This window comes from Microcaecilia unicolor, chromosome 3 (genome assembly GCF_901765095.1).
Source record: "Microcaecilia unicolor chromosome 3, aMicUni1.1, whole genome shotgun sequence".
Taxonomy (NCBI): Eukaryota; Metazoa; Chordata; class Amphibia; order Gymnophiona; family Siphonopidae; genus Microcaecilia; species Microcaecilia unicolor.
In genome coordinates, this window is record NC_044033.1 from 151,442,719 (window position 1) to 151,462,565 (window position 19,847).

Genomic DNA, 19,847 nt, shown 5'->3' on the forward strand with positions numbered 1-19,847 from the left:
TGGCTGCAACCTGCTGGTACTTATGAATCTTACTCTCTTTTTTTTTTCTCTTAGCAGTGCCATTATCTCTGTTCCCCTATCCTTCCATCGTAATCTTTCTCTGCCCACCTCCTCCCAGTGTTGGTATTCATCTCCCCTTCCTTGGGCACATGCGCCTCGTCTGATGTTGATACTTGTCCCCATTATCATGGTTATGGTAAGCTTTGGAGTCCTGAAGGTGGGATATCTTCAGCACACTAAAGTAGGGCCATACCAAGGGCTGTGTGAGTGGTTTGGCCCCACATGGCATAAGGAAGGCGGGGTGCCATAATTGCTTACCATCATTGTCTCCTTTTCTTGACAGTGGCACAGTAGATGGGACAGGGGTGCTGTGGATGGGGTCATGCCACATAGGGGGTGATTCTGGCTCTGTATGGACCTGCCTTAAAGTGATCAGTACCCTTGGCAATCACTTTTATTTTATTTTCAAGATTTAAACCTGGATTCTGCCTTTTTGCTTTTCTTTTTTCTGTTTTTAGGTTTGCTATTGTCTGGTCAGTAAAATGTGCATTTGAAATCACTTTCTATAGGAAGAAAAGGCCAGAGTAAGGTGGGACATACAATAGGCATTTTCTTAGCAGAAAAATGCATCAACAACAGTTAGTGAAGATTGTGCATTGTATATCTGTTTGCAGGGGTGATAGTGAAGACATTTAGAGGAAAAACTTGAGGAAAAAGACTTGATTGGGGGGGGGGGGGGAGGGAGAACCAAGAGTAGAAGCAGAGGTAGCTGGAAATCAGGAACATGGTGGCAAAATGGCAGCAGTGGCTGAAGGGGGGGCAGGTAGGGCTCCACACGTAGCAGTGGCTAGAGGTAAGAAAGAGTCTCCAAGGTCCTGCAACAGGGGAATGATGACTAAAGAAATGCATTAGTGCAAGATGGTAGTTGTGAATCAAGATGAAGTGGCAGTGGTGGACGTTTAGAGGGAATAGTGGTGAAGCTGCAGTGATCTCTAGGTTTGGGATGGACTGAGGAGTGGTGCTGCTGCTGCTGCTGCTGCTTGGAATTTGAAGGGTTTGGTGGAGCAGTAGTGGCTGGGGGTTGGGTCCTCAAAATATCCTTGAGTGGAGATGGAGATTGAGTCTTTAACAACTGGTAACTGGAGGCTTTTTGGGGTTTTTTTTTTTTGGGGGGGGGGATCGAGGGAGCATCAGCAGCAGATGATGTGTGTTTTGGGGAAGAAAATACAAATGCAGAGAAGGAACTCTACTTGTTAAGATTCATAATCAGGTCTAGTTTTATGAGAACCAAAAATGATAATTAGCTGAGTTTTAACTAATGTGTACAGTACAGTTGATTAAATACTCAGTATGAATAAGTGGTAAAACCAGACCTTCTTGTCAGACGTGTAGCCAGGTTTTGATGTCAGAGGGAGTAGATCTTTTGTAAAATAGGTGCCGGTTTGAGGCTGAAGGGCTGATCCGTATAGGTGCCATTTCATTTAAAATCTGTTTTGGGGAGCAGCCACTCCCCTTTCATACCCCCCCCCCCCCAGCTATGCCTCTGCTGCGTGTTCTTTTTATGAACTGGAGTTGCCTGCTTTAGCAGTAATAAATACTACAGCAATCTGGCTGAAAGATGTGCATTTTGAAGTGAATTCCGGCATTAGCAGTATGGCTGAGGCTTAGAGAGAAAAAAAAGTAACTTTTAAATCAATCCAGCAAAAAAATAAAAATAAAAGAAATCCTGCTGTCTTTAACTTTTGCAGAGTTAAGGAGCCCAATATGTAAAATCTGGTTAGATGGTACCCTCCCCCTTTAGACATTAGCTATTGTAATATTTCTGAAAGTGTCAATGTGAGAGCTTGGGTCTAATGTGACTCTATTTTTGACAGACAGGACTGACTGGGAACTTGATCGTACTCTCGGTACTGTATAAAGGAGGGCTACTCATGGGTGGCGCTCACATGACTGTGGGAGAACTCTCTTCCTTTCTCATGTATGCCTTCTGGGTCGGTGTGAGCATTGGAGGTATGTAGCAAGCAGATAAAAACACACTTCATTAAATGTGTACACATTTTTCCCCTGAAAGCCACTGCTACTATTAAAAGTTTATGTAACTCTTTATATATACATAGAAGAGACAGTCCCTGGTGGATTTTTTTTTTTTGGGGGGGGGGGGGCTTATATTTTGGATTCTTTACATCCTCTTTACATAAAATAGGCATATTGGGACATTTGACTTAGCCGCTCTGTTAAGAAATTGTCCCTCTTTATTGTACCTTGCTCTGTTTACTGAATGCCAATGCTCTTTAAAGTAGGTATATTCAGTTAGACTTTACTAGCCTGGTCTCCAAAGTGGGGCCCCAAAGAGCTGATATAAAAAATACAGTCCAGTCAGTGGATAGATGAAGAGTAAGGAGGAAACATGCAGGCCACATGTTAGGCCAGCAAACTACTGAAGAAAGTGCCTTGAAGAAATAGTTTTTCTCTTAGCTATAAATTTTGTCAAGGGCCTGCAACAATCTGATTAAAGACAAAAGTACAATTGTTGCTGAATTATAATGGCTAATGCCCACAAGACTGTAGATGAAATAAGGCATACAGAATTTGTAGATAGTGGAATGCAGGATCCAGAACCCAGAATGTTGCAACTGTAATAAGGTCGAGACTAGATTGGTGGTCATTTAGTGATAAATGAGACAAGATCAGTGTTAAATATAAAATGTGGCACCTTCAAGTTTGTTCTTAGCGCTATTTTTTCATCATTCTTTGTTGGCAAGCTAATCCTGCTAAAACTTCTATCATGTTTCTTCTTGGTCATTTCTTCTGTAAGTTAAAAAGACATGACCTGTTAAGCTGGGCTGGCGCAATAGAGGCTGACCAAATTTTGGTTTCGACACCGAAACCGGCCCAAAATCCGGTTTTGGTCATGTTTCAGTTTTGGCTGAAAATGCAAGAGCATTTTCGACTGAAACTGAAACTCCCCCAGTGACCACTCTCTGTCTGCCCCTCACCCCCACCAGAGCAAGTCCTCCTAGGCCAACTGCCACCTCCTTACCCCCCCCCCCCCATCCCCCCGGGAGAGACTGGGTTTTGGTGAGCTGGTCACCTGCCCCTCAACCCCGACCACAATTCCTCTGCCCTCCCACCACCCGAAAGGCTCTCCCCGGGCCTACTTTTAAATGCCCTGGTGGTCTAATGGCCTCTTCTGGGCAAGAGTGATCCCTAGTTGCTCTTGCCCCTACTGATTGGTCAGCCAAAATGGCTGCTAGAACCTCCCGTGGTAATCTCAGCAGCCATTTTGGCTGAGGAACTGGCAGGGGCAATTGCAACTGGGAAGCGCAGTTATCCAGAAGAGGCCACTAGACTACCAGGGCATTTAAAGGTAGGCAGGTACTGTTGAGCCAAGATGGCGGCTTCATTGGAGAAACTGCACCACTGTGCTTCTTGCTTAGCACAGCGCATGGTGTCTGCACTTAGTGGGCTTTGCCACATTTGCACTGAGTTAACACTGCCAGCCTTGAGGTTGCAGGGGACTCCTGGCGCCACTCCAAAGTTGACTGAGGTGGCTTTGGAAGAGCAGACTGGCCCAGCAGGATTCAGAGAGGAACATGCTGGCGGAAAGCACTGCAGTTTTGAGTGCTTTAATGTCTAAAAAGCCCCTTTCAGATGAACATCCAGTGCTTCACAGGTACAATTCGGGTGAGGTTTCTTCTGCTTTTGCTGCACTGGGCCTTCTATATGAAGCAAGGCTTGCCTGTCCGCTTTTCTCTGGAGCCCGCGGCTAGAGACAACAAGGGGCCCTCAGGGGCTTAATGAGAGTTCTTATTAGAAAAACAGGATCTGGATGATTTGATTTCAGAGGATTCTTTGACACTCCTGGGTGACATTTTAGACAAGTAAGTTGATTGGGAGGATGACCTAGAGGCTGGGAGCTCAGAGGTCCCTCTGGGTGAAGACCAATTTTCCATAGACTGGAACTTCCTTCCTTGATTACTGAAGTTCTACAGGTGCTTCATTTGGCCTCTGGTAACCAGTGGAAGAGATCCACGTTTGAAAGGGAACAGGAAGCCTGTGAGAACCTTTCTGTTTTAATGAAGATCTCAAAGAGATGGTGGAGGCTGAATGGAAATCCCCCAACACGACCCTAAGAACTGGCAGAGCGTTTCTCGCCTTTATCAGCTTCCTTGGATGGAATTGGAGAGTTTCAAGTTACCAAAGGTGGATGCAGTGGTCACAGCTGTCACCAAGAAGATGACAATTACTGTTGAAGGGAGAGTGGCATTAAAGAATCCTCAGGATCCAAGAATGGAAGCCCTCCTGTATTGATCGAGATCTCAACTCTGGCATAGCAAGCAGCCATCTGTGGAGGATATGTGGCTTGAGCCTGTTTATGCTGGTTGGAATGACTTCCAGACTCCCCAGGGGAATCCATGGCACACATTTCTGAGGATGTCATAAACTTGGACTTAGGTACAGCCTTTTTTGGCAGACACCATATATGATTTGGTTAGGGCTTCAGCAAAAAATTTGGCCTTGGTAGTGGTGGCTAAGGAATTGGTCTGTGAATGTGGCTTCAATGATGCATCTGAGTCAGCTGCCCTTTAGGGGTAAGTTACTTTTTGGTGAAGATTTGGAGAAGCTGGTAAAGGGTTTGGGTAAATCCAAAGTTCCTAGACTCCTTGAAGATGAATCTCGCTCGGAGACTCATTCTGCAATCAGGGGGCATTTTTGAGACGCGGGGAAATTGCCATCTAGGCAGGCTGACTGGAGTCCAGTTAGGTAGGTTTTGGAGTTAGAACTCTTCCTTTCAGTCTTTTTGAGGGGGTTGCTGTGGAGGCCAAGGGACAGCCTCCTGGGCCTCCCAGTGAAGGTGTTTGGGCCTATCCTCTCATAATTCCCTTAGGGGGAAGGTTGCAGCTGCAGCTGTTTCATTGAAAATGGACCTAAATTACTTGAGGTCAGTTGGTCCTGGACATCCTCAGGTTAGGCTATTCTCTGAAGTTCTCTCACCCTCTTCCCATCGTCTTTATGATTTATGGTATATGGTTAATTGATTTAATATACCACTTTTCCTTACTAGATAACAAGGCAGTTTTTAAATTGAACTAATTAAACACACTAAACAAGAAAGCAAAGCCTTTGTCAAGAGTAACAGGTCATAGTAAGATGACAATCGTTAGGATAACTTTGCTCAAAGAGGTAAGTTTTTAAGGCTGACTTGAATCTCAAGAAAGACAATTCAGTCCTAAGAGTAAGTGGAAGGGAATTCCACAGCAGTGTAGCTGAGCAAAAGAAGGTCCTGTGACATGTAGTTTCCAAGTGCACCAGTGGGATAAAAAAGGCACCCATCATGATGTACATGTAAGTTTCTCTGTGGAGTATGGGCAATGATTAGCGAGGAAAGAAAAGTGGGAACAATACTGTATAAGGCTTTATGAGTTAGCACAAGAAGTTTATACTAAATTCTTTGATAAACAGGAAGCCAATGGTGTTACTTTGTCATATTTTTTTAGCATGGCATAAAATCCTGATTGGCATATTTTGAACTGCTTGGATACATTTGAGAAGATACTGAGGGAGTTCAGAGTAGATAATGTTGCAGTAATCAATTTGAGAAGCAATGAGAGCATGGAACGTAGTCAACTGGAAGGCCCCATCTAAATTAGGATGAATAGTTTGAAGTTGTTGGACACCCAAAAACTCTTCTTAACTAGTGTAGATAATTGGAGCACAAAGGATAAGTGCTGATCAATTAAAACTCCTAAGTATTTGATTTGATTTACTAAACATATAGGCTTATTTTTCACCTGAGGAGACTTCTTCAGGATTTCAAAACAGTCAGATAACCATTTTGTGTTTCTTAGAAGGATTGAGAACTAGTTGATTAGTTGATAACCAGGGTGAAACAACATCAAGACACTGCATTGCTGAACAGAAGTTAAATCAATGTGTGAAGGATCAAATGAAGCATATAGAAGGATATCATCAGCATAACAGAAGGCTTTAATCCCAGGATTATGAACAATTAATACTAGAGGGATCAGAAAGATGTTAAATAAGGGTGGTGCCAGGATAGAACCCTTTTGCGACTCCATGGTGGAGAGGAAGTGAAGAGGAAATGTACCAGGGACCATCCCCCCCCCCCACACCTGTTACATTTGTGGTGGTAAATGTGAGCCCTTCAAAGCCCACCAGAAACCCACTGTACCCACATGTAGGTGCCCCCCCTTCACCCATAAGGGCTATGGTAGTGGTGTACAGTTGTGGGGAGTGGGTTTTGGGGGGCTCAGCACACAAGGTAAGGGAGCTATGCACCTGGGATCAATTTATGAAGTCCACTGCAGTGCCCCCTAGGGTGCCCAGTTGGTGCCTTGGCATGTCAGGGGTACCAGTGCACTACGAATGCTAGCTCCTCCCACGACCAAAGGGCTTGGATTTGGTCGTTTCTGAGATGGGCATCCTCGGTTTCTATTATTGCCGAAAATCGGGGACGACAATCTCTAAGGACAACCATCTCTAAGGTTGACCTAAATTTTGCGATTTTGGGCGTCCCTGACCGTATTATCGAAATGGAAGATGGCCGCCCATCTTATTTCGATAATACGGGTTTCCCCGCCCCTTCACCAGGACATCCTACGAGGACGTCCTCAGGCAAACTTGGGCGCCCCTTTCGATTATGCCCCTCATTACGTATTTGTGTGACCAATTTACTCTGTTGTCTACAGAGAACCTCAATTATAGATATGCAACTTAGCATTTTTGTTCTGTATGTGACACTCAGGTCTCAAGGCCCTGCTGCTAATAAAGTTTAGGCTGTGTTTGTCATCGCTTTTGCTCATAGTCTCTTGAGTGTAAAGAAAGTTATAGCTTTGGTGAAAATAGTGTTGCTTATTCTCTGTGCATTCCTGTAGATGAACCTAATGTCTGTTATGCTTCCAGGCAGAAACACAACATTGTTTAATTTGTGTTGCTCAGCCTCAAATAATCCTAGCGTCCCTCTGTGAGAACAGGAGATTGACTCCTTCTACATTTTGATTGCCGAAAAAATCTGGGGTGTCATGCTTAAACTAGTCCTCCCCTATAATGCTTCCTACCTTGTGGTCAGCTGGTTGTCACTCACATAGAAGCCAACTTCTCAAAATGATTGAGAGTGCTAAATCCAACGAAAATGAGCTCTTCATGGACACAGTCAAGGAGTTTGTTCAATATTGGGGAGCTGACTTCTATGGTCACTCATCTGGCTCTATTTAAAGTAGCGTAATGGTTACAGCAGTGGGCTGAGAACCAGAAAAGCCAGAGCTCAAATTCAATTTCTGCTCCTTGTGATCCTGGGCAAGTAACTTAATCCATACATCAGGTACAAACTTAGGGGCCCTGTTTACAAAGGCACACTAGCGTTTTTAGTGCCTGCTACCATATAGACGCCCATAGGAATATTATGGGCACCTATGCGGTTAGTGTGCGCTAATTTTTAGCACACGCTAAAAACACTAGCGCGTCTTTGTAAACAAGGCCCTTAGATTATAAGCTCTTCGGGGATAGGAAAATGCATACTGTACCTGAATGTAATTTGCCGTGAGTGAAATCCAAATTCCCTATTCCTGCCCTTCAGAAGTTCATATACTCCATCACACGATACAATATGTTTTATTTTACATCGTTTAATCTTGCAGCCAGATTGGTAAGAAGCTCCATTCTGTCTTAGACATAAGACATAAGCATCGCCACACTGGGCCAGACCAAAGGTCCATCTAGCCCAGCACCCTGTCTCCGACAGTGGCCAATCCAGGTCACAATCACCCGACAAGATCCACGGAGCAAAGCATTTTGTACTGCTTGTCCCAGGAATAGTGGACCTTGCATATTTTATCTACATGAAATACTGGATCGAGCCTGTAGTCCAAATTCATTTTTAATAGCTTAAATTTTTCGCTGATACATGTCTTAAACCTGGGACCAAGCTGCTCTTAACTCATGCATGTCAGAATATTTATACTGTTCCATTTAAAGTGTTTTTTCTAAAGCTTGGGGAGTCCTTCAGATTCCATGGATAATGAACAATATAATTAAATTTGATTATAAATGGTGAGAAAGCATGCTTAAAATGTGTATGCATAAGTACTTGCTGCTTATTTTTGTGTTTTCCATCATAGGGATGAAGTTAAAATAAGATAATTGGAATCCCAAAGGGTGGGAAAATGCTCTGTGCGTGTGTGTTCCTATCTTTGCCCTTTCAGTAATAGAGAATTTGGCACTTTTCTGCTTGTGTTTCAGGTTTGAGCTCATTCTATTCTGAATTAATGAAAGGTTTTGGTGCGGGTGGACGTCTCTGGGAGCTTCTGGACAGGAAACCAATGCTGCCTTTTAATGGTAAGTCTTTAGGAGTATGCTTTCACTTCAGGCATCTAGAGATGGCCCAGTGCTGCTGTTACATTAGGTAGTCAGTCATGAATGGGTATCACTGGTGGTCTCTGCATGTTGTGATTGGGGGGTGCTAGTGACTGTCTTTGCTTGTGCTGTTCTGCTTACAAGCTCCCATCTCAAGAGAATTCTTTGGCTTCTAGAAATATAGTAATAGTAATAACATTTTAACTGGGGTTATTATCCTAAATTTCCTGACCCAGTATAATGAAATAAAAAGTACTAATTGTTAGGATTCTGCAATTTACTTATCAAAGCCTACCATTAGTCCAGTGGTTAAAAAAACAAAAACCAAAAAAACATTTTTTTTAATTATGTGTGCTCAGAATCAGGTGCCCATTATAGAAGAGGCAACCATCCATCCCATCATAGCACACTTTTGTGCTTAGATGGCAACAATTGATATTCATATTAATTTGACTTGAACTTATGTTGTAGAACTTCTTCTGCTGTGTGATGACAAATTGTTCTGGACAGTCGTCCTCTTCCCTTCCCTCATCATTTGTTAACTGTACTGCCTAATGTTCTATATTGTCACATTTCAATGTTCATTATACCTGTTAACTGTATTTTTTCTTTATTTCATAAATCTTTTTTTTTAACTTTACTGTAGTTTATAGAAGAACATGAACAAAATTGAGCAGTACAAAAGAAAAGACATATTTCTCATCCATAATTATTGTTGTACCATCACTCTTTAGTACAAAGCAAGAAAGAAGCCAGATGTTGCAGAAGGTGGTTATTTGTAGGGCTGTTCATCGATTAAAAGTTTTAACTGCACAGCTAATCGTGATTAGATTTTTTAAATCGCATGGTCCAAGTACAAAACTCTTGAAATAAATGTAGCATGTACACATAGTTGTTTACATTTTTTAATTGATCCTAAACATTCAACCAGACAGTAACTTTGATTCCAGTTTCTTTAAAAGAACACAATTCCTTCAGGCATGTGAAAGTCAATTCTATTAGCTTGTGCATACAGACGTGTGCCAATTAAGCACCAAATGTCTTGAATATATTTTTTCTGGATTTAGCTGGCATCTTTCTCAGTAGTAGCTGTAGGTGAGCTACATTCAGGTACACTAGGTATTTCCCTGTTCCCCTGGGGAATCAAATTTTTTGTTTTGATTTTTTTCCCCAAGAATTTTTTATTGTGTTGGTGTGTGGTGTTCGTTGGAACAATGAACACCACAACCAATGAAATATATAAACAGCCTGATACTTGATTCTTCCATCCCCAATTCCCAGCATCTGTTCCTCTTCCCCTCCCCGTTGGTCTGCATCTTTCTTTCCCTTTTTTTCTCTCCAGCACTTCTTATTACCTCTTCTGGCACTCCAGAGCCCCCTTGACGGTTGCAGTGAAAGTATGCTGCTTCTCACCTGGTACCAAGCCTCCCTCTGTAACAGGAAGTTCTGTCAGAGGAGGCAGACAACCATCTCTTACCATCTCCCTCCCCTCCATGGGCACCATCTCCTCTCTTCCCTCCATCCATGATCATAATTTTTCCCTTCTCTTCAAGATTGTATTACTTGAACTTGTTTACAGTTTGAATTATCCAGTAGACACCATTATAGGTTGCTGGAGATGAGGGGCATACATTAAAGGAACAGCTCAAAAGCTGTCCTTACTTTACACTTTTAGCTATGAGGGTCCAAGCACTGAATATTGGTTGAGACCCGCATAACTGTTTTTTAAGTTTAAAAGCCCTCCTAGCCTCCCAAATAGCCCCCTCCCTCCTACTTTTCCCACCCAGCCTGTGAGCATCAACACCTCTCCCCTCCTCCCCCAAGGTCTAGGTAGTCTTTCTCTTGGTCCTACTGAGAGGGCTTCGCTCCTGCCCCTAACCTCACTAGGACCACCAAGGAGACAGGTAGGCCAGAGGAGAAGACTACCTAGACCTCGGGGAGGGGGGTTGGAGGTTGGAGAGAGGGGCCTATTAGGGAGGCCAGGTGGTGGATCGGGGGGGGGGGGGGCTTTTAAACTTTAAAAAATAGTTATGTGGGTCTTAGCTGATATTTATTTACTTATTTGTTACATTTGTATCCCACGTTTTCCCATCTATTTGCAGGCTCAGTGTGGCTTACATTGTACCGTAGAGGCGTTCGCCATCTCCGGTAGAGAAACATGCTAGGGAGGTAAAATTCCTTGATGAAATCAAGGACTGCTTTATGGAGCAGCTGGTACAGGAGCCAACAAGAAGAGGAAAAATTCTAGACCTAGTGCTTAGTGGAGCGCATGATCTGGTACAAGGAGGTATTGGTGCTGGGGCTGCTTGATAACAGTGATCACAGCCACAATGAAACAACTAACTGTCGTATAATGTGGGGTATAAATGACACAATAAATACATAATAATATCAGGTTTAATATCAGCTCTGCAGTAAGTACACACAGGAAATCCAATACATTAGCGTTTAACTTTCAAAAAGGAGACTATGTTAAAATGAGAAGCAGTGGCGTAGCCACAGGTGGGCCGGGGACCACCTACTTAGGGCTCAGGCCCATCCAACAGTAGCACACATTTAGCGGCAGCTGGTGGGGATCCCAAGCTCTGCCAGCTGAACACTTCCCCCTGATGGCAACAAAAATGCTACTGTCTATGATACTGGCATCTGCACATGCTCAGTTTTCAGTGCATGCCTGCTGAAGACTGCCAAGGTGGAAAGAAGCATTTTCCCACCAACTGAGATATTTTTTGGTGGTGGTGGTTGGGGGGGGGGTAGAACACTTGGTGCCCACCCATTTCTTACCTAGGCCTACCCAAAATCTGTTGTCTAGCTACGCCCCTGATGAGAAGTAGGTGAAAAAAAAAAACTTAGAGGAGCAGCTGCAAAGGTCAATAATTTATGTTAGGCTTGGATGCTGTTCAAAAATGCCATTCTGGAAGACCAGGCCAGTTATATTCCATGTATTAAAAAAGGAAGAAGGAAGGCCAAACGACATTCGGCATGGTTAAAAAGTGAGGTAAAGGAAGCTATTAGAGCTAAAAGAAAATCCTTCAGAAAATGGAAGTAGGATCTGACTGAAAATAATAAGAAACGGCATAAGGAAGTCCAGTGCAAAGCACTGATAAGGATGGCCAAGAGGGACTTTGAAAAAAAAGATTGCGTTGGAGGCAAAAACATACAGTAAAAATGTTTTTAGGTATATTAGAAGTAAGAAGCCAGCAAAAGAATCAGTTAGACTGCTAGATGACAGAGGGGTAAAAGGGGCATTCAGGGAAGACAAAGCCATAGTAGAGAGATTAAATGAATTCTTTGCCTCGGTCTTCACCGAAGATGATTTGGGAGAGATACCAGTGCCAGAAATGGTATTCAAAGCTGACAAAAGAACAGCACAGAGAGAGTCCAAGTAGCGAGAAAAAGCACCAGGAACCTTCAAATTGGGACACAATTATGAATCAGAGAATAGAATTGAAAATAAAAAATGAAAAATAAAAATTCTAAGTGAATGATAAAAATGTGAATAATAATGATGGTAATTAGAAACTTAAAGAATATGAAAGTGATGAGTGTTTTAGGTGAGGATGACATTCCAATATTACAATACTAAACCAATAAACATTCCAAGTTATTGGCTATTTTAGCAGAACATAGAATGAAAAATGCATGTATATATACATCTGCTGAGATTAGCAGCACTTTTTAATACAGGAATTAGCATGCTGACAAACTGTTATACAAACATTCATATGCAGGCATATCTTCAAAAATCATAATGGCACAAATGAAAGCCTGTATGATTCAGGGGCGTATCTGGACTCGGGCGGTAGGGGGGGCCAGAGCCAGAGGGAGGGGGCACATTTTAGCCCCCTCCCCCGGCGCCACCGACCCCCCCCCCTTGCCACCAATGACACCCTCCCCCGCTGCTGTCACTTACCTTTGCTGGCGGGGGACCCCAACCCCCCGCCAGCCGAGGTCCTCTCTTCCATGCAGGCTGCGCCGCTGCAAGTTTCAACGCTTCCTGTTCTTCTGAGTCTGACGTCCTGCACGTACAACGCGCAGGACGTCAGACTGAATTCCAAATTCTGAGTCTGACGTTCTGTACGTTGTACGTGCAGGACGTCAGACTCAGAAGAACAGGAAGCGTTGAAACTTGCATCCTGCACGGAAGAGAGGACTTCGGCTGGCGAGGGCTTGGGGTCCCCCGCCAGCAAAGATCGGCGACAGGTTGGTGGCGGGCGGGCGGGGGAGGTGGAGAGGGTCTGTGGTAGGGGGGGTCCAGGGCGAAATCTGCGGGGGCCCAGGCCCCTGTGGCCCCACGCAGATACGCCCCTGGTATGATTACATAAAAAGAACCATGATATGTGATGGAACCATGATATGTGATGGAAAGTCAATATTACTTTCAATTAGTTGACTATTTTTAACAATTTCTAGGACAAAAAAATGAAAAAATAATGAAAGAAAGTGTGCATCTACTAAAATTAGCGTGACTGTATCACAGTGTTATTAGAACATACCTATATTGAGGTTATTAAGTCAACTCTAAAATGTTCTTATACAGCCAGGCATATACTAATATACCTCAAAAAATATATATATATTAATTATCTCATGTGTGATTACATTGGATGAACACTTCCTATATAATAATTTGCATCTCCAACATTCCATGTCTGGCTGCCTGGGTTTGTAACATCTCCTGACGTCAGCCAGCCTCCAGTGTTCCATTCCCCCTCACTGTCCCGCCCTCGCGTCAAGTCGTAATGACGTCAGAGGGCGGAACAGTGAGAGGGAAGGGAATGCTGGAGGTGAACTGACGTCAGGAGGGATGTTACGAACGGGACGGAAGTCAGCGCCAGCCAGCCAGAGAACGTTCAGGTACAAATCGAGGGGAGGAGAGAATCGCGGGACATCGAGGGGAGGGGGAGGGCAGGGCAGAGGAGAATTGATGGACATGGATGGGATGGGAGGATAGTAGAGGAGAAAATCGCGGGACACGGATGGGATGGGAGGGCAGGGAAGAGGAGAATCGCTGGACATGGAGGGGAGGGCAGGGGAGAGAGAAGAAAAAAGCTTACGTGACAGCCTTCTTAGGGCCCGTTTCATTGTTGAGGAACGGGCATGGTTCCACTAGTTTATATATAAAAGTAATGATACAGATCTCAATAAAACAGGCCATGAACGTTCGCATTCTGGTCAGCCCTGAACAAGCAGGTGTCTGACATGTGGAAAGTACAATGGACACCCTCGCCCGGGCAGTTTGATGTTTTTCTTGTGCGGGGACGGAGGCCAGAGGGACTGAGAGCCTTTTTAAGACGAGCTGTCTTGATGGGGAAAAGGACCATTCTACAGCTGTGGTTGAGCAGGGAGGCTCCCTCTACATCCCATTGGCGCTCGGCGATGATGCAGTGCTGCTCTGTGAAAAAGCGAGGAGTCAGGGACCTGGCCTCTAAGGGGGGAGACATGTTTTGTAGGACTTGGTCACCATTTTGGGACACTCTTGCTCCGGTTGCAAAAAGCTGTATCTTGAACTGTTGAAGGGAAGGGAGAGGGGGGATGGGAGTGGGGGGAGTTTTCTTAGTAGGGGAACAAACATAAAATTTGGTACCTATTACTCTCATGATACACTCATTGTAACTGTTATGTGGGTTTTATTTGTGGATCACAGTGTTTAATTCTGTACATTTTTATACTAATAAAAAGATTTATAAAAAATAAAAAAACAGGCCATGAACATATAAAATTTAAATATTAATATTTTTCAAAAGACATATATACATGGATACATTAAAAAATGCCTTAATGCTGGAGAAGATAAAAATATATATATAAAAAAGAAAGAACAAACTAAAAGACTAAATAGCTAAAATCACTTGTTATTTTATGAGACCATATAGGCACGATTGTCATAGCTATGTCTTATTACAAACAAAAATGCAAAGTCATTTTGTTCTCAAAAGACAGATAAATCAATCTCATTATTGAGACCTGCTGGGGAAACAGTGTCCATCTCAAAAATGCATCTCTGTTCCTTCTGTAACAAAAGTGAATCCACATCACCACCACACCATGGAGTGTCAGCCACTTGATAGATGAAAAATCTAAGGTCAGAGAAAGAATGTAAGAAGTCCAGGCAGTGTTGAACAAGTGGAGCAGTGAAGTTGATTCTTCATATTGCTCCTATGTTCTATCATGCGTGTCTTGATTTTCCTCTTAGTCTTGCCCATATAAAGCAATGAACATGGACAGATTATGATGTAAACGACTTGTTCTGTGTTGCAATCTGAGTGATGTTTTAACAGATATATTTTACCAGTGCATGGATGTTTAAATTCTGTAATGTCCAATGATGACGAGCAAATTGAACAAGCACCACATGGGTGATAGCCCATATCTGGATTCATCTGAACAATGGGGTTTGGTAAAGTTGACAGGACAATAATTTCTTTGATATTTCTTCCACGAGTGAATGCTATGGTCACTTTTTTATTTTGGAAGCATCAGTGACCCTTGAGAATGTGCCAATTCTTATTTAATATTTTCTTGATCTCCCTGGATAAATTTGAAAATCTCAGTCTGGTGATTTCTTGTCGGCACGTGGTTTAAGTAGTGCTTCTTTATCTGCTGCTCTTGCAATGAGGAAACATTTCTTTATACATTGTGAGGGATAACCTCTATCTTGAAAACATCTCGCCATTGGCTTGGATTGTGATTCAAATTCTTCAAAGTTGCTATAAAGTCTCCTTAAGCGCAAAAATTGTGAGTAAGGAAGGTTTTCCTTGAGGTGTCTATTACAGAAACTGGTTGAAATGTAAAAAGTTATTCTTGTCTGTTGGTTTTTTGTAGATTGAAGTGTCAAACCCATAGGTGTTTTTCTTGATGTTTATCTCCAAAATAGAATGGATTCCTGATGGTAATGCATGGTGAATTTAAGGTTTGAATCCAAAGAGTTAAGCCCTGCATGGAAGATATGCAATTTCTCAACATTTTCTCTCCAAAACATTAAGATATCATCAGTATAACGTTTCCAAAGTCTTACTTCTTCTTTGAAGGGGTGTGATTCTAAAAATTCTTTTTCAAATTGTGCAACATATAGGATTGCAATGTCAGGAGCCATGGTCACTCCCGTTGCAGTTCCCTTAATTTGCTTGTAGTATTTTTCTTTGAAACAGAAAAAATTATCCTTCAACACCAGATGTTGGTTAATATGATAAGTGCTTTGTCCTGAGGGATATTAGTGTGTAATCCTTCAATATTGAATGTTACCAAAATGATATTTTCAGCGTCTCCATCAAATTCATGCAATAGTTGAAATATGACTTTACCCTTGGAATAAATGGTCTAAAAAAAAATCAACAAATTTGGATAGTGGTTCCAGAAGTGATCCAGTGGATGCAAGAATTGATATTCCAGGTGGTCTTGTTAGTGATTTATGGACCTTGGGCAGCATGTAGATATTTGGCATAATTGGGTGATCAACCATTAGGAAATCCCTGTCTTTGTATGTTAAAAAACCTGAAGTGAATTCAAATCCAGAAATCAACATCAATTTTTAATTCATCAGGCATTTGCTCCCCTCTCCTCCCTGTAGGCATGGGGGAGCACATGGGGAGGAGAGATGCCAGGTCCGTTAAGGGGAGGGGGAAACGGGAGAGATTGATACTGAACCACAGGGAGCCAATGAGAGGCATTGCCGATGCAGCTGGAAGGGGGCACTGAAGCAAGTTTTCTCAGGGTGCAACAATCCTTTGAGCTGGCCCTGCCGAGCATCTTTTGAATGACAGAATAAAAAATTACCATAGATAGGATTTGTAGATGTTTGTTTTAATTGTGGTTATATGGTTTATAGTTTGATTTTCAATGTTTTCTTCTTTTTCAGAGGGTAAGGTGTTAGCTCCAGAAACTTTTCGAGGTGCTCTTGAATTCCAAAACATTCACTTCTCATATCCAAGCCGCCCAGAGGCGCTTATTTTCCGAGGTTTGGATCTCTCCATTCCAGCTGGCTCTGTTATGGCAGTAGTTGGTCCTAGTGGCTCTGGCAAGTCGACATTGGTTTCACTTCTTCTGCGGCTGTACGATCCTATCTCTGGTAGGTCTACACCTTTGTGCTGAAAGCTTCTGACACTTCTAGAAATTCTATTAAGGTCTAATAAGAAATGTTTTGGCGTATAAGAACAGAAGAGATTTCATTGTTGGTCAGACCAGTGATCCACTGAGCCCAGTATCTGAACATGGGCAGTCTGGGTCACTTGAAGATACTTGACGTATCCTAATAGGAAAATATTTTCTTATTGCTTCTTCCCAGAAGTAAGAGGTAGACATCCAAATCTGGCCAATAAGTGTTGATAAACTTGTCCAAACTTTTTTTTTTAATTAATTTTCAAAAGTGTACATGAGTGATATATAGAAAGGTACAAGAATGGTATTTCACAAAAAAAGCAAAGAAGAAATGGTTATCAAAACAAACCCATCTAGCCTACATCAAGAGGAGAAGCAGCTACTAAAAAAAAAAAAAAAATTTAAACTTAACAATACCACTACCCTTGGACTACTTTTGCACCAGTCAGTATTTTATAAGAGGTCATTTATGCACATAAGGTGCATACTTTACATTTTAAAGTACAAGCCTCATTATAAAAAAAAAGTACTCTCAATGTGTGATACTTCAGTTTAACATGCACTATATATGACAAACTAATGAACTGAATGTGTGCTAATTAACCCATTAGTGCCCAGTGTTCCCATATGGGAACAAATCAGACCTGTACAGAAGTGATGATATTCTGTTTTATTCTCTGTGCCTTTCTGAATAATTCCTAACAATCTTATCTGATTTTTTTGGCTGCTGCTGAGAATTATGCTCAGTATATGCAGGTATATTTTTGCAGAATACTATGGGGGTAATATTCAGTCTGTAGCGGTCTGCAACTTTTAAGCCACTTAGAGCCTGTAGGCTGGATTAACCTCAGATATTTAGTACTAAGCCGAGTCCAGGCTCTGGCATTGAATATCCAGTTCCAGCGGGCAGCTGGAAGTTAACTTTGTACTAGCCGATATTCAGACTGGGGTGCTGTTAACTTGACATATTAAGTTAGGCTGTCCTAACTTTATCCTCTACTTTATCCCTTTACTTAACCAGTTAGTGGACAGAATATTGCAGCTAACTACTATAAACTACTACTAGAAATCATTTCTATAGAGCCATAGGAGCCAACTTTTCAAAATGATTGGGGGTGCTGAAACTTTTTTTTTATTTTTTTATACAGGCAGTGCGTCCCCCCCCCCCCCCCCCCCATACCTTAAAATCATTTCTATAGAGCCATAGGAGCCAACTTTTCAAAATGATTGGGGGTGCTGAAACTTTTTTTTTTTTTTTACAGGCAGTGCGTTTCCCCCCCCCCCCCCCCAATACCTTAAAATCCTGTCTGCTGCAGTCTTCACCTGGGCAGTGGCAGCACCACTCAAAGGCTGCCTGCAACCTGCACCAGGACTTCTTCCCTGAACAGTCCCACCCCTCAGTCCCCCTGTACTGTGCAAATATAGAGAGATGCAAATTTCAAAAACTGACATATTTCAATCACTATACTATAGGTTAACAAATAAAACAAAAAAATGGAAAATATGATATCATTTTAGTGGACTAAATACATTTTTCAATTAGCTTTCAAAGGTCAAAACCTCTTTCCTCAGGTCAGGACAGTATACTGCTGTTATGGTATTCTGTTGACACAAGAAAGGAGGGTTTGGCCTCCAAACATTAGTCAAAAATGTATTAAAATTAGTCCAGTAAACATATCACCTTACTTCCATTTTCTGTATTTATTAACACAGCTACCACACTACTTTATTCTAAACTAAAAATAAAATTCATTTTTTCCTACCTTTGTGGTCTGGCCGTTTACTGTTTCTAATTGTGTTGGTCCCAGTCTCTTGTTTCTTCTTTCCTCGATCTTTAACTTTCCCCCCTTTCCATCCAGCATCTGACCCCTCTTTCTCTCCTTTCCATCGTCTGCCCCCTCTCTTCCCTCTTTCCATCCAGCGTCTATTTTCTCCATCCATGTGTAGTTTTTCTCCTCTTTTCCCTTTCCCTCATCTGTCAGTATGCATCTCCTTCCTCTTTCTTCACTCCCCTCCATCCATATGCAACTCTTTCCTCTCTCTTCCCTCTCCTCCATCTATGTCCACCATTTTCCTCTCTCTCCACCCCTCCCATCCATGTGCATTTCACTTCCTCTCTTCCCTCCCCTCCATCCATGTCCAGCATTTTTCCTCTCTCTCCTCCATCCATGTGCATCTCCTCCTGTCTTCCCTCCCCTCCATCCATGTCCAGCATTTCTCCTCTCTCCCTGCCATCCATGTATATTTCCTCCTGTCCTCCCTTCCCTCCATCCATGTCCAGCATTTCTCCTCTCCCCTCCATGTGCATCTACTTCCTGTCTTTCCTCCACTCCATGTCCAGCATTTTTCCTGCCCTCCCCTGCATCCATGTACAGCAACTCTCACCTCTCCCCTGCCCTCCCTTGCATCCATGTTCAGCGATTTCTCCCCTCTTCCCTGCATCCATGTTAAGCGATTTCTCCCCTCTTCCCTGCCCTGCATCCATGTTCAGCGATTTCTCCCCTCTTTTTATTATTTATTATTATTTGTTACATTTGTATCCCACATTTTCCCACCTTTTTGCAGGCTCAATGTGGCTTACATATTACTGTTAACGGTGTTAGCTGATTCCGGTCTGAACAAATACATGGTATGAATGAATACAAAGTGAAATTGTGGTAGAATGAGGTACATGTATGGTAGGTACAATTGGGGGGAACTTAGAGAGGGAAAGGGGGAAGAAGAGTCAGGTAATGTCCGTTATGGTCTTTGGTTACATTGTGTCGCAAGTGTCCAGGTATTTTTATGTTGGGTCGGTGGGGTATGCTCTTCTGAACAGGTCTGTCTTTATTTCATCCTGCATTTCCTCCAGAGTATTTTTTTTAACTGTTACTATACCACTTATAATGAAGGCTGCTGACCATTTTAGTAACCAGAGTCTGGATGGACCCCATCTGTTTACCTTTTTTTTAAAAGGAACTTCACACAATACTCCATGTAAAGTCTTATTAAAAACTTTTACCATCTCCTCCTGTTTTCTGCTTGCTACCCCTGTCCATTTATACCTAAGCATTATCTTATCTACTTGCTTAGCCACTTAAACTCATCAGATATCACCCATAGATCCTGCTCGTTCGTACACAATGCTTCATCCCATGTACTGCACCGAAAACCTGAATTCAAGAACCTGCATTTTTTTAGGATTAAGTCTTAGCAGCCAAAATCTAGACTGTCAAGCTTCACTTGACCTCCATTAGTACATTACCCATGCCTTCCATGATGTTACAGATCTTGGTATCATCTGCAAAAGAAAACCTTCCTCATATTGCTTACGAAAAGAACAAGCTAAGGACAGATCTTTCATCTTTGAACCCATGATACTAGCCTCCTATTTCAGA

The 19,847-nt window shown here is 42.5% G+C and overlaps 1 protein-coding gene across 1 annotated transcript in view; it reads left to right on the top strand.

The window, feature by feature from the left end:
- ABCB10 (ATP binding cassette subfamily B member 10) overlaps window positions 1-19,847 on the top strand; it is a 146,547-nt gene that overhangs the window by 92,964 nt on the left and 33,736 nt on the right. Inside the window, exons 6-8 of the mRNA XM_030196479.1 lie at window positions 1,875-2,010; window positions 8,260-8,355; window positions 16,232-16,441. Coding sequence (XP_030052339.1) covers window positions 1,875-2,010; window positions 8,260-8,355; window positions 16,232-16,441 — 442 coding nt within the window. The remainder of the gene's footprint in view (window positions 1-1,874; window positions 2,011-8,259; window positions 8,356-16,231; window positions 16,442-19,847) is intronic.